This window comes from Stegastes partitus, unplaced genomic scaffold (genome assembly GCF_000690725.1).
Source record: "Stegastes partitus isolate 25-593 unplaced genomic scaffold, Stegastes_partitus-1.0.2 Scaffold95, whole genome shotgun sequence".
Classification (NCBI taxonomy): Eukaryota; Metazoa; Chordata; class Actinopteri; family Pomacentridae; genus Stegastes; species Stegastes partitus.
The window spans coordinates 924,134-938,689 of record NW_007577826.1 but is presented as its reverse complement, the minus strand read 5'-3'; the positions used below and the strand labels follow the sequence as shown (position 1 = coordinate 938,689).

At 41.2% G+C, this 14,556-nt stretch overlaps 1 protein-coding gene across 1 annotated transcript in view; it reads left to right on the top strand.

Annotated features, from left to right (window-relative positions):
* The first annotated feature begins 322 nt into the window (after positions 1–322).
* The window catches only part of st3gal3a (ST3 beta-galactoside alpha-2,3-sialyltransferase 3a), a 61,863-nt gene continuing 47,629 nt past the window's right edge, over positions 323–14,556 (top strand). Inside the window, exons 1-3 of the mRNA XM_008277332.1 lie at positions 323–488; positions 5,579–5,621; positions 5,851–5,943. Coding sequence (XP_008275554.1) covers positions 323–488; positions 5,579–5,621; positions 5,851–5,943 — 302 coding nt within the window. The remainder of the gene's footprint in view (positions 489–5,578; positions 5,622–5,850; positions 5,944–14,556) is intronic.

The window sequence follows — 14,556 nt, the reverse complement described above, 5'->3', positions numbered from 1 at the left end:
ATCAAAGTTACTCTTGAACAAAAAATCTAAACCAAATAGAAATAATCGTGGTAAAATAAGAACCAAATCCAAAATCAAAGAAATAGATTTAGGCTCCTACAACACCGCTTTGGCTGGGAATGCCAGACGACCGTTGCAGGTGACTCCACTGACACCAAGACATCGCCGTGAATGTTTGTAGTGGGCACAAGACCATGTGACCTGGACAATGCAGCAGTGGTCCACCGTCCTGTTCACTGATGAGTGTCGAGTTACCTTGCACAGAAATGATGGTCGTCAGCGTTGCTGGAGAAGGCGAGTTGAGCGATATGCCGAGGTTAACATGGTCCCCAGGGTTCGCTTGGTGGAGGAGGTGCAACAGTCTGGGCAGGTATCCCCAGTCACTGCACGTTCCTACCTCAGAGACATCATAGAACCCATCATCATCCCCCAATTCCGCCAGCACACCCCCAACTTTCTGTTCATGGATGACAATGCTCCACCACATCGTGCCAGAATTGTCATAACTTGACTTCAAGAAGTCGGAGTGCCTCATATGGTATGGCCAGCAATGTCCCCTGACCTGAACCCCATAGAGCACGTCTGGGACCAGCTGAAGCAGAGACTGGATGACCGTACTCCACCCCCACGTGACCTGGCAGAACTGCGTGTAGCACTTGTGGAAGAGTGGAACGCATTGTCTCAGAACAACATCATGAGGCTAGTGAGGAGCATGAGACGTCGTTGTCAAGCTGTCATTTCTGCAAATGGTGGAAACACCCGCTCCTGACATTGTCAGCTTTTGTTATTTGGGGCTATCCTTGTTATTGTTTAAATTTGGGGGGTAATAAATATTAAACTAATGAAAATGGTGTTTCTTCTCATTCATTATTAGTAATATCAAAGGGAACTTTTACTTATTTCATTAAAATTCAGAGCAAATAGGAAAAGCACTCATGTAAATAACAATATCCCTAACTTATTGTGAGTAGTGTATTTCAGTTGTTTTGTTTTGTTTGTTTTTTTGAGCCCAACACAGGTTAGGTTTCTACATTATTTTGTAGCTGTGCTTACTACAATGGTTTTTGTAGTTATTGTTCCATGCATTTTATTGCCATCTGCCTGTGTAGACATCAACACCTTTAACAAAGGACTGTGGAGACGAGACTTAGTCTTTCGCTTGAACAGTCACATCACAAAGACCTTCTCCTAGAAAGCCATGTAAGCTTTTACCAGAGGGGGGAGCCAGTCTGTTTAAATACAGGAGGGATCACTAGTGGTTTTCGTCTGCCCACATGCTGCTCTGTCCTGCCTGTCGACTGCTTTAAAGTAGGAAAGCATTTGACATCTGTCATCCTTGCTGATCTCAAGTGAAGTTGTTAAATTCTTAGATATTTCACGTTTCATAGATTGTCCAGTTAAGAATCATTTAGGAGAGTTTGCGGAACTGATAATGACAGAGAATTGACTTTGATCTAAACATTTTCTTGGCACCCATTGAAACTATGTTCTGCACCTTGTTTTATTTCTTTTCAGCTTACATTTTTGTAACACTTTATAATTGGATGGAAAGCTTTTTTTGTTTGTTTTAGGGTTAGAGTTTCATAAACCATTCTGCCATTTATTCTTCTGCTACTTAGAATTAGGCCACTGTTGAAGCCAATGCATTTTACAATATGTAGAGTTAAATCATGTATATGGAAAAATTATAGTCACATTTCATCATGAAATAATCACTTGAATGAGCATCGACCAGATTTATTATGTAACGATTAAGTTGTAAAATTATGTTTTTAAATTGGTCATTCAGTGGATTGTAGGTTACCTTTATTTAATTCCAGCAGTTTTTGTTTGAAATTATGTTTTTTCCAAAGTCAGTGTTTGTTTCTGTTTTCCTTATGACTCCTCATTTTTATGTCATATTGCCTCACACAAAGCACAGAGCATTCAGAGAGCTGCAGGCCATTGTTGGAGACAGTGCTGCTAAACTAAGATCAACTTGCAAATATGTTCCAAGTTTTATTATTTGTTTGTTTATTTATTTGTTTGTATTTGTGCCATGTGAAACACTAGGAGCGAGTGAGAGTTGATGTGAGTGTCTGTTAGAGGGAGACAGAGTGATTGGAGTGGAGAGCTAACACAAGGTTCTCATCTTCATCACAGCGTGGGATGGACATAAAGCTGTGCAGGATGCCATCTACCTGTGTCTGGTCCACAAGTCTAAGAGCTCCCATTTTCGCCCGGCCCTTTGGTGAAATGAAATCAATAATGTTCCAATTTTATGGATTATCTATGAAGATAAAGTTGCAGAAAATTTATAAATGCTTGGTGAAAATAGCATTTTGACAATATTTTAAAGGTCTTCTGAATTTTCCCATATCATGTTTTCAGGGGAGATCGTGTCTTAGTAAGAGGTTCTAACTCCAAACCCATTAGCCAAAGTAAAGTGTTATCACCTCAAAATGGTTCACAGTCACCGCAGTGCTGGAGCTTTTTTATTCTAACCCATCATGCACACTAAAATCCAACTAGATTCAGCTCCGACAACTTATTCAGACTTTATTCGTGGTATTGTTAGTCCTCTTGAAGGGAGCCTTTGTTTTTCTTTCGGTGCTGTTAACTGGATGTTCTCTGAGAACACACTTATTTAAGCAGGGAAAAATACTTTTTTACCTTAGGCACATCAGCATTTGATAGCAATTAGCTAGATGGTTGGAGTGGATGTTTGTGCACTGCTTGCTATGGATGAGGGCTTTACTCAAAGTTCATAAAGGGGTTGGTGGAGTTGAGGCTGGTGAATAACCGAGCCTCTGCAACCTGTGTTCAGACTTGATTAGAAAATGGTCGGTTAAGGAGGGCCAAGCAAATGCTTGTTTTTTATTGCACTTAAGCTTTTCCTGACACTGTAAATGTTTGGCAGCCAGAAAAGAAATAGTGCCAGACAATTCAGCTGTAGAGTAATGCAACCCTGTACACCAAAGCAACCTTGTAACAGCTTGTACTGTGTGTGTAGATTGTAACAGTAAAAGAGTAGAAGTATTTTAATCCTTATTAAGTACATTCTGTGACCAGAAAAATAGAACATCTTGTATAATGTAGAGCAACACAACAGCCTCTAAAGGGATGTACTTGTGTGAGCCACCTAGCACCTTTTTATCCACCACTACTCAGTTTTGAAGGAATGTTTCTGAAACTGTCTAAAACTTCAACAGCATAAGCCATTGGTACCTCTTTTTCTAGGTCTGTGCAGCTATGTGCAGTTAAATGAATTTACATTAAGAAAGCAATTAGTGGGGAATATACAGTTTCGCTTGACTGATGCAGAATGAGAGCCAGAGAGTCAAGTTGGTGGTGGTAGGTTGACTCTGCTCTGGTAGATAGTCCACCAGGAAATTTAAACTCCTGCAGCATCCAGAAACAACAAGCATTGCGTATCTTCCCTCCAGCCGTGTTGTCTTTACAGTCAGGTTTTCCATCAGCCGTCCAGAAACTGACTTCAGCTCCTCACCCAAAAATCATGCACTGTTGCCCCAGACGCAGCATCAACTGGTGGTGGCCCATCTGCTTTATGTTTTCTTCTTTCACTTAATTTCTTCTTTATTAGTAGTCAGCTTTTTTTATTGTTGCTTAACTTCAGATCCATCAAACACGTGCAGTACAATAGAAACAACATTTAACACAAATTACGAACACACAAATTAAATTTGACAGTGGCCCTGCCCACCCCTACATCCTCACAAAGTTGTATTCCCAATACTTGTGCAGGTAAGAACCAGTAAGTGCACCTGGGCACAAGTTGCGGTTTGGAGGTGGGAACATTTTGTGAAAAAGAAATGTTACCTTGGACTCAGGTAAGCCCCAGTATACATGAGTATACATAGTTTAAATGAATCTGCTAATGATCTGTGGGTTTAGCAATGACAGTCAGACCGTATGTTCTCCCAGCTTCACTCTGACTGTGTAAATCAGAAATGGAGTGAGCCTGTGTTTCCTCACTGACTCAATCATCTGGAAATATGAGTGCTGCCAATAATGGTGCATTTACTATAGCCAGCTGCAAAGTGGATCTTGTACTGTTTACCTTGACTTCAGACCTCAGGATATCAAAAATGGCTTAGTAAGTATAGCATTCTCTCCTGTTACTTGTTCATTTTGCTGAACAGGTCACACCTGCATGTCAATGAAATCTGTCTTGTGCATGAGGTTAAAAACAAAAACAAAAAGCTCAATGTGATCAAGAACCTTTAAAACGGTTTCCTTTTCGTACCAGACTGTTATTTAAAAAAGAAAAAAAAAAAGCACAATATGTTTGAGACAATTTGCCTTACTTTACATCACACTTCCTGCAATGAGACTACTGAACATGAGGACATCATGATATCAGTGCTGAAACAATATATAACGCAGATTGACCATAAACTTAAAGTCACAACACTACAGAGGCTGTATGGAAAACACAGTGCAAATTTTAAAAACTGCATGCAGTCGAGGGATTTTAAGACAAGACCTGGTTATTGTGTTTCATTCCTATTGGTATTGGTGCCAAAGTAAGTTATGTGCAGACTCAGAGGATTTAAATAATAAGTGATGGTATCTAATAGGGCTGAGCCCGAATAGCCGACAATTCGTTCGCTGTGCTGGAATCGGGATGTCAAACTGGATCTCCGAATATCCCCGCCGCCGCGGAAACGGAGCCGTCGCCGCTAGCCTAAACACAGAAACTGGTCTTTGTAGCCAAATGCGGCCTGTGCGTCGCGTCATGTCACGCTCACTCCAGCTCGTAGCCCGAGCGCGTCCTTGCATGTACACGTTAGACTACATGTCTAATGTGTACATGTTTATTTTTACCCATTTACAGTTGAATTTGACAACCATTCAAAAAAACAATTTAGAGAAATGTAACAAACTTTCTTTTAAACATTTGTGCACTGAATCTGACAGGTAAACCCTTGTCACATTCACACATGCAGCGGGACTCCAGCGTTAAAACTCAAAGATTAACAAAAACATCGAGTTAGTTCATTTACAGCACAGTGCATGTCAGAATGTTCAAACCACTGCTGCCTGCTCACACCTCTCTGATGTTTCTGTTGCATCGCTGTCGGCCTTGTCATTACTTGCAGTCTAAAGACATCCGTTATGATTTAGCACAGTTTGCAGCATCAGCCAGCAAAGCCTGTTTTTGGTTGTTTGTTACCTTGTTGGCATGGCTGGCTGCAGCTTTCTCTTTCTGTTCATGTTTCGTCAAAGAATGCTGGATATATTTAACAGGTGTTTAGTTCTTTGGTTGATGATGGCGACTGCGACCTGCTATCACACATCTCAGCAGATGACCTATTGAACATCTGTACATGGGCATATGGACTAATGAGAGGGAAACTATAACCAGCCCAACAGGAATATTGGCAAATTTCTTGATGACCAGTCTACACCTGCATACTGCCCTTCTTGCCCTGACAATAAACATGTAGAATACCTTAATATGAACAGAATTATGTTTGGACACTGGAATGAGTTTAAAAATGTGGCAAAGCAGTTTCTAAATTGTAATCCATAGTATTTATTGTCATCATATTTGCCTCCTTTTTCGTTTTTCTAGTGTATGACAAGCAAGGGTTCCTTTTGAAGCTGGATGCTACTCTGTGAGTATTTAGTTGGTTATTCCTATAATTTTTATTTCCCACTCCAAGTTTATGCCTCTAGCGGTTGGGCACTCAAAGCTTTTCAGGTATAGTGTCAGCAATGGCATTAAGTTCATGGGTTAGTACTGTTAAATTGTCCCTATCATTAATGATTGTGTACTATAACCTGTATATGTAATCTGTGGGTGCATTTTTAATCCTTGTTTGATTTCTTTTTCCATGGCTACAGGCCTTTGGAGCTGGTGTACAAGTATGGTAATATCAGTGAGGGTGCCTGTAAGCCGGGTTTTGCAGCTGCCAAGATGACTGCCATTTATCCAAAGTAAGTAGATATGTACCACATTTTTCAACTCATTTCAAATGAGCTTTTAAGATTTTAGACATGAACCATGACTGTAAGATCCTCTGTTGTCAGTGGGACCCTATCTTGACTATTTTAACCCTTTAAGCCCGAGAGGCCTCCAACTGGGGGCCTCTTGGGCTTCACACAAAGAAATTGTGTGAAACAATGCACTCATCATGAAAGAATATAGTGATGTTATACATCAAATTAAACAGCAGAACCTGGACTACAAGAATATATCAGCCATTTTTACATGCTCCAAACATAACTCAAACACCAACTTATCAAATATGGAAATTGATATAGCACCACCAAGTCAACCCACTCGCCACATTTCTGGCTCTAGCGCTTTGGCACTTTTATGCAAAGCGCACAAACAACCCCTCAAACGAAAGCAGACAGTCCACAGATTCCAAACATGTCCATCAAAGCTCTCTTAAAATCAAAACATCAGCGAGAAATAACCCAAAGAACAGCAAAAACCGAAATCGCTTCATCAAACTGTAGTTGTAAAATGTCACTTACTTTAGCTGTTTTGCCATGAAAAGTTTATTTTATCGGTAAATACGTTAGTACTACTTCCTGTATTACACTGAAATCATTCCGGGCGTCTCTTGGAGGCTTCGTTAGCCGAACGGAGCGAAGTAGTGACCACTCGCTCAGCAAGCAGCTCCTCAACAAGATGACGTTCTGCTGATTCTGATTGGCTACAAGTGCTGTCAATCTCATTTTAATGGCTATCGCTACATTCTATTGGCTCTAACGATTTGAAGGAGGTGTCAATCACTGGAATCGACCAATCCAATACAGAGATACAGCCTTGCGTCACCACAGGAGCTTCATAGCAGTCTGATCAGCATTACGCACAGGACGGTCACACATAGCGGTCTGGTTGAATTTTCAAAAAACTAAAAAACTGCTGTATTTGGATGTATTGAACATATGCAAGTGAAATATATAGTTTGTACATAAGAAAATTCAGATGGTCACAAGTGTGCAAAAATGTGCTAAAGTGTGCCAAAATGTCACCTCGCATGAACTGTCTGTACTAAAAACTTTGTAATTTTGTTCTGCTTCACTTTATCAGAGTCAACCTTTGCAGAGAGAATGTTCACATATTGTGCTATGATTTGGTAGAGGTTTAGAGCTGCAGCTGGATCATTCCAAAGAGATAATTATCCTGAAAGTGCTTTTTTTTTCTTTTTTCTTTTCGGCAAACCTGAAAATTTTTCATTTGTGTGTGTGCCATCTTCATTTGCTCTTAACCAGTAACATACACTGGTATTTACACATCTGAACAAATCTTACAAGTGTTCCTTTTATTATGACACAAGAATTATTGAAATAGACCTTGTGGTTGCAGAGACAAACTGTTTTTATTATGGTTGTGTAATTTTCGAGCAGTGACCTGAAAAATAGCTTAGAGCTTAACAGGTTTTAAACTCATGCAGTCAGTGGTCCATCTATTATCAGTGTTATTAATGATGGTTTTGCTCTTCTAGAGCAGGGGTTCTCAAACTTTTCAGCCTGCGACCCCCAAAATCCTGAGATTGACGACCCCCACTATCCCCGAAGGTGACTGAAACATAAAACGTGCACACAGACGCACACACTAATAGGTGTATCCAAACACGGGCAAAACAACAACAAAAAGAACAGAACAGCCTGACAACCATGATATGATTTTAAGCCTCGGTCACAACCGGCTGTACGGGCTCCTATGGCCTGTCTGCGTCCAAAATACTTGCAAAATAGTCCGTGCCACACAAGTCCGTCTTGCAAAATGTCGAGGTTTCAGACAGCCCATAAGCACATAGGGAGGATCTTTGACATGTCAAAAAGATTCTATGAATTCCCTGCGAACAACGACGCAGCAAGTGTAACTTGCTCCCCTTGCAAGCACTTTGCGAGTGAGACGTGCAATTTTTTAAGGCACTGTGGGAAGAAAATCCGTGGTCTAAGATGCATGTTGCATGCATTGAGGGAGCAAGTGCCCCTTGTATGTTAAGCATGGCGCACACACTCACAACTCATGAACACAATCAAACGCACAGCGGGCGCGCATCACCCCACGCCAGGAGTATAAAAGGCAATATCATATTATGGTCAGATGTACAGTTCAGGACCCTGGATAGTGTTATCTGCCGCGGCTGCATGTCTCAGTGCAAGGGCCGTTTCTTCTGTCACTGCCTCAGTATGAATGGATGAAAACACTGCATCTGAGCACACTCATTATTCATCATCAATGGCACAGCTGCCAAATGTTTTCATGCACAAAGAATACAAGCAGCATTTTCTTACATTCCAGACGTGATAATTAAGTTAGCAAATCACTGATCCCAATGCGTAATAAACACTAAACTGTACTCACCCGTTTAAAGTTAATCCTGCAGGCCTTCCGCTCAGCAAAGTTGCTGACAACATCGCTCAAGTCCAAATTCCTGGCTCTGTTGTTCTCTGTTGAGAGCATTGCCAACCCACTAAGTCTTTCCTGTCCCATGCTGCTCCTCAAATATGTTTTGATGAGTTTGAGCTAAGAGAAAGAGCGCTCAGCAGTCGCAGCAGTGACAGATATGGTAAGATACAAAGCAATGCTGTGAAAACATCACTGAAGGAGGCTACCTAAGAGCTGTGCTGCCAGGAGACAGATGAGCAGGCCTACTGGCATCACATGGGCCCAAGAGTGGACCCCCTGCTGCACCGGGGCCCTGGTGCATTGCACCGCCTGCACCGGCAGTATTTACGCCGTTGGGACACACACACACAGAGCGCGCAACTTTTGGCTTTATTGCTGATGAGCAGCTCTCACACTATACTGGGACATAACGTTAATGTTTTTAAGAGGTAATTGTAGTGACTATGGCATTTACTCACTCAGCTGGATGAGGGGAGAGATCTGTTTTCTAACGCGCTTCAAAATCATTCAAAAGTCGCTGTTGAAGTTGGGTGACGTTCTGTTCATTTTCTATTTTGCGATGATTACATTAGACATTTCGAATTAGAAAAAAAGGTGTCTATAACAAAAAGGTGAAAGCGGTACAGGTAAAAATGGTGTACCTCTCCCGTACCCAAGCTAATTAAATGCCCCACATCACCTTTGGCTGCCATTTAATACACCTGGTGCGCCTCTTTACCATGACCCACTGTGATAATACAAAACAAAATTTAAAGTGACAAATAACAAAAAAAGGCTCCTACTTTAATCATTAGCACACACACACACATATATATATATATGTAGCTAGTACGTGTCTCCATTGGAGGAGCGGGTCGGTCTCTGGAGATGCTGCTGGCCAGTATCAGCTGGAAGTCAGTACTGGGGCTGACAGTGACACTGCAGGCAAGCTGTCACCACCAAGTTGTCGGGATCTTTGTGTGTGCAACACAAAACATGAAGTCATATTTATTTTCATCACCATTTGTTATAAAGTCCAAACTTTTGTCCTGAAATCAATTTGTATCATCCCAGATCTATTTTGCACAAGGCAGCAACTGGCAAGGCAGGCTTGATCCGCTCTTACGCATTTCTGACGGAGCCATTGCAACCTTTCATATACGACCTCCACGGCCTCCACGGGATCTAAAATTCGCAGAGAAGGTACGATCCCAAAATCCGTTGTAATCACTTCAGTGGTTACATCAAGAGGATTCTCAAAATCAGGAGCCTCGGGACACCCCGCGGGGTCGCAACCCCCACTTTAGGAACCCCTGTTCTAGAGCATTATCATAGTTTGGTAGGTTGATTAGGTCTCACAGATGACTTTGCATACACATGATATCACCAGTGTAAGGTTACAGAATTAGACGATGGACTGTAGTTATTACTGCTGCGCCACCATCGTTGCTTTTCCTCAGATGGTTCTTAGTTACATTTATGAGTAATGCTCATTCTCTCTGTTTTTGCCTGCTGTTATAATGTCATGACTTTACAATTTGCTGGTAGGCACTCAAATTACACAAAATGTTTTAGGGCTAAAATGCTTGAAACACTGTAAAATTTCTATGACAAATGCTGTAACAATAGCCGTCTAAAAGTGCAAAATGTACAAAATTAGAATTGAATTGACTCCTGTTGGAAAAAAGAAAATGAACATTGCAATTTTCATGAAGAGGGGATTTATTGCAACACTCATACATTAGATGGACTCGTTCTAATGAGGTGCACCTTCCAAAACTGACAAGCAAGTGTGTGTGCATTACAACAGTATTTACCTGTCAAAATCTCAGCTGACTTGGTGTCACATTTGTATTTGCAAGATGTATTTGTCAGCTTTTGCTGTTTTATCACTGTTGAGTAGTAGTGTTGCCAAAACCAGCTTCACAGTATCCGTAACTGTACAACTCAGTAACTCATTAAGACAAACAGAGGACGAATAGACTCAGTAATTGTTACTGTAGGTTTAATTGCATGTGAAGTCAATCACAGTGGATCCAGATTATGGTCTAGGAAGGACATATTGAATCTTAGATATAGAATAGAATTCTTAGAATAGATATACTTTTTTTTGCTTCTTTTTTCCACAACATTGCAACATGATGCACTTATTCATGAATGTGAAACAAAGCATCCATCAGTTATTCACTTACTGAGCTGAATCTCACTGTCAGTAGAGTAACTTGATTATAATTTAAACAATCAGCTGATCTGGTCTTTTCTGTATGATGTAGCTCCACTGCTCTTTTTTCCAAGCTTTATAAGTTTAAGATTTGTTTAAAAAAATGTGCTAGTTTTGTCAGACGTTGGCAATGACACTTATTTCAGGTAAAACATAGCCTTGACTTTCGCAGCATGAATGTTGTTAGTTGGAGTCGGGCGTTTGTGCTGTTGGTTTATTTGGTGCAAACAAAAAAAATACTCCTACAGGCATACTGGCACAAATAAAGCAAGGCAAAATAATTTATTTGGATTCTTTACACTGAGTTTTAATTACTGTGTGTTTTTATTGGCAGTCCTAGATAGGTCTGGAGAGTTCCATGTTTGATTTTGTGTATAAGGTAATAGTGAACTAGTAAGCTTGTATACTTTGATTCAATACACTATGTAGTCACTAAATCTCATTGTACATTGTAATGACAATGAAACTATTCTATTTAATAATCTTTTCTATGCTATTCACCCAGAAGCAGTTCCTAATATTGATGCTCTTGTCGTTTCAACATTGACATTGTTTTCCATTCCATATGTGACCATGGCTCTCTATGACACCTGAGCATTCAGCTGTGATGTCCAATCAGGAGTCACCCTGCACATGTCTTCAAAATGTCCATTAGCACAGTAAATTAACACCTTATTAGTTAATCTACAAGACCTCGGCTCTGGTTAATCAGTCCAGGAGAAGTCCCATAGAAAGTGGTTTCCTTGTGTGTTGATACTCATTGCAGACCAGCCCAGTGGTCAGAATGGTGGCAGAGTGGACACTTTACCAGGCTATCCAGAGTCACTCTGTGTGGAGTGCACATGTTTTCCCCATGTGAGGTAGCATCCCAAATAGTTAGGATGGCTAAAATGTAAAGGACATCTTGCCATCTTGAGGGCTGAGGACTTTCTTACCATTCAGCTGTGCCGAGATTACTAGTTTGCCTGTGAAAGTTTCTGTCAGTGGGCAGACAGGGCCTTGGCTGCTCATGTAGATGTGCAGAAGGCAGGGGTGTAAAAAAGGTATAGATTTAATGACCACAATACAATGGCATTGATTGACCATCCAAAAGTCAAGCCATATCGTGCTCTGACGTTCTACCTTTATTATGGCTCATCCCTGGCACTTCCACTTTAGCATTTCAACGGCTCCATGAAGTACTGCTGTTAGCTAGCGGCGCTATGCTATGCTATGCACTAAGAACACGTGGATTTGTTTATACAGGTGCTGGTCATATAATTAGAATATCATGAAAAAGTGTATTTATTTCAGTAATTCCATTCAAAAAGTGAAACTTGTATATTATATTCATTCATTACACACAGACTGATGTATTTCAAATGTTTATTTCTCTTAATTTTGATGATTATACCTGAATACTAATGAACATCCCAAATTCACTACCTCAGAAAATTAGAATATTGTGGAAAGGTTCAATATTGACGACACCTGGTGCCACACTCTAATCAGCTAATTAACTAAAAACACCTGCAAAGGCCTTTAAATGGTCCCTCAGTCTAGTTCTGTAGGCTACACAATCATGGGGAAGACTGCTGACCTGACAGTTGTCCAAAAGACGACCATTGACACCTTGCACAAGGAGGGCAAGAGACAAAAGATCATTGCTAAAGAGGCTGGCTGTTCACAGAGCTCTGTGTCCAAGCACATCAATAGAGAGGCGAAGGGAAGGAAAAGATGTGGTAGAAAAAAGTGTACAAGCAATAGGGACAACCGCACCCTGGAGAGGATTGTGAAACGAAACCCATTCAAAAATGTGGGGGAGATTCACAAAAACTGGACTGCAGCTGGAGTCAGTGCTTCCAGAACCACCACGCACAGACGTATGCAAGACATGGGTTTCAGCTGTCGCATTCCTTGTGTCAAGCCACTCTTAAACAAGAGACAGCGTCAGAGGCGTCTTACCTGGGCTAAAGACCATAAGGACTGGACTGCTGCTGAGTGGTCCAAAGTTATGTTCTCTGATGAAAGTAAATTTTGCATGTTCTTTAGAAATCAAGGTCCCAGAGTCTGGAGGAAGAGAGGAGAGGCACAGAATCCACGTTACTTGAGGTCGAGTGTGAAGTTTCCACAGTCAGTGATGGTTTGGGTTCCATGTCATCCGCTGGTGTTGGTCCACTCTGTCTTCTTAGATTCAAGGTCAACGCAGCTGTCTACCAGGAGGTTTTAGAGTATTTCATGCTTCCTGCTGCTGACCAACTTCATGGAGATGCAGATTTTATTTTCCAACAGGACTTGGCACCTGCACACAGTGCCAAAGCTACCAGTACCTGGTTTAAGGACCATGGTATCCCTGTTCTTAATTGGCCAGCAAACTCGCCTGACCTTAACCCCATAGAAAATCTATGCGGTATTGTGAAGAGGAAGATGCGATACGCCAGACTCAACAATGCAGAAGAGCTGAAGGCCACTATCAGAGCAACTTGGGCTCTCATAACACCTGACCAGTGCCACAGACTGATCGACTCCATGCCACGCCGCATTGCTGCAGTAATTCAGGCAAAAGGAGCCCCAACTAAGTATTGAGTGCTGTACATGCTCATACTTTTCATGTTCATACTTTTCAGTTGGCCAGCATTTCAAGAAATTCTTTTTTGTATCGGTCATAAGTAATACTCTAATTTTCTAGTATAGTAAATTTGGGTTTTTATTTAGTATTCAGGCATAATCATCAAAATTAAGAGAAACAAACATCTGAAATATATCAGTCTGTGTCTAATCAATGAATATAATATACACGTTTCCTTTTTTTGAATGGAATTACTAAAATAAATAAACTTTTTCATGATATTCTAATGATATGACCAGCACCTGTATTTGCTGTGTTATGAATTTTCATGTGGATTCAAAAAGCATTTGGGTCAACACCATGTTTCTTCTTTAGGTGCACAGTCAGACGGAGACAGAGATGGATAGCTAACCTGTGGTTCTACAAGATGCCACTGCCTTGTACCGTATTTTCCGCACTTTAAGGCGCACCGGATTATAGGGCGCACATTCAATGAATGGCCTATTTTAAAACTTTGTTCATATACAAGGCGCACCGCATTATAGGGCGCATAGAATAGACGCTACAGTAGAGGCTGGGGTTACGTTATGCATCCATTAGCTGTGCTAAAGGGAATGTCAACAAAACAGTCAGATAGGTCAGTCAAACTTTATTAATAAATTACAAACCAGCATTCTGACAACTCTGTTCACTCCCAAAATGAATAAACAGCAGTCTGATACTGTTACGGTAAATCAAACATTAGTGCAATCACAAAATAGTAACACTCGAAAAGGTACAAAGCAATAACAATATATCAAAAACTCAACGTTGCTCAAACGTTAATGTCACACAACACAGCACACAAAATAAACATGTAAAGCTCACTTTATTAAGTTATTCCTCATCCACGAATCCCTCGAGTTCTTCTTCTTCAGTGTCCGAGTTAAACAGTTGGGCGAATACGGCATCCAACACGACCGGCTCCGTCTCGTCGAAGTCGTCGTTAATCGAGTCAGTGTCGCTGCCGTTGTCTAGCAGTTCACTGACAATTCCTGCCTTTCTGAAAGCTCGGACCACAGTTGATGCTGATATATTAGCCCAGGCATTTACAATCCACTGGCAGATAGTAGTGTATGTCGTCTGGCGCTGTCTCCCGGTCTTGGTGAATGTGTGTTCGCCTTCTGCCATCCAATGTTCCCACGAAGTTCGCAGTGCCCTGTTGATACCAATATCTAGCGGCTGGAGTTCTTTTGTCAATCCACCCGGAATGACGGCAAGTGTGGAATTGGTGCGCTTCACCTGTTTTTTGACACCATCTGTGATATGGGAGCGCATGGAGTCGTATATTAATAGGGACGGAGCTGTGTGAAAAAAGCCGCCCGGTCTCTTCACGTAAATTTCGCTCAACCACTCGCTCATCTTTTCTTCATCCATCCATCCCTTGGA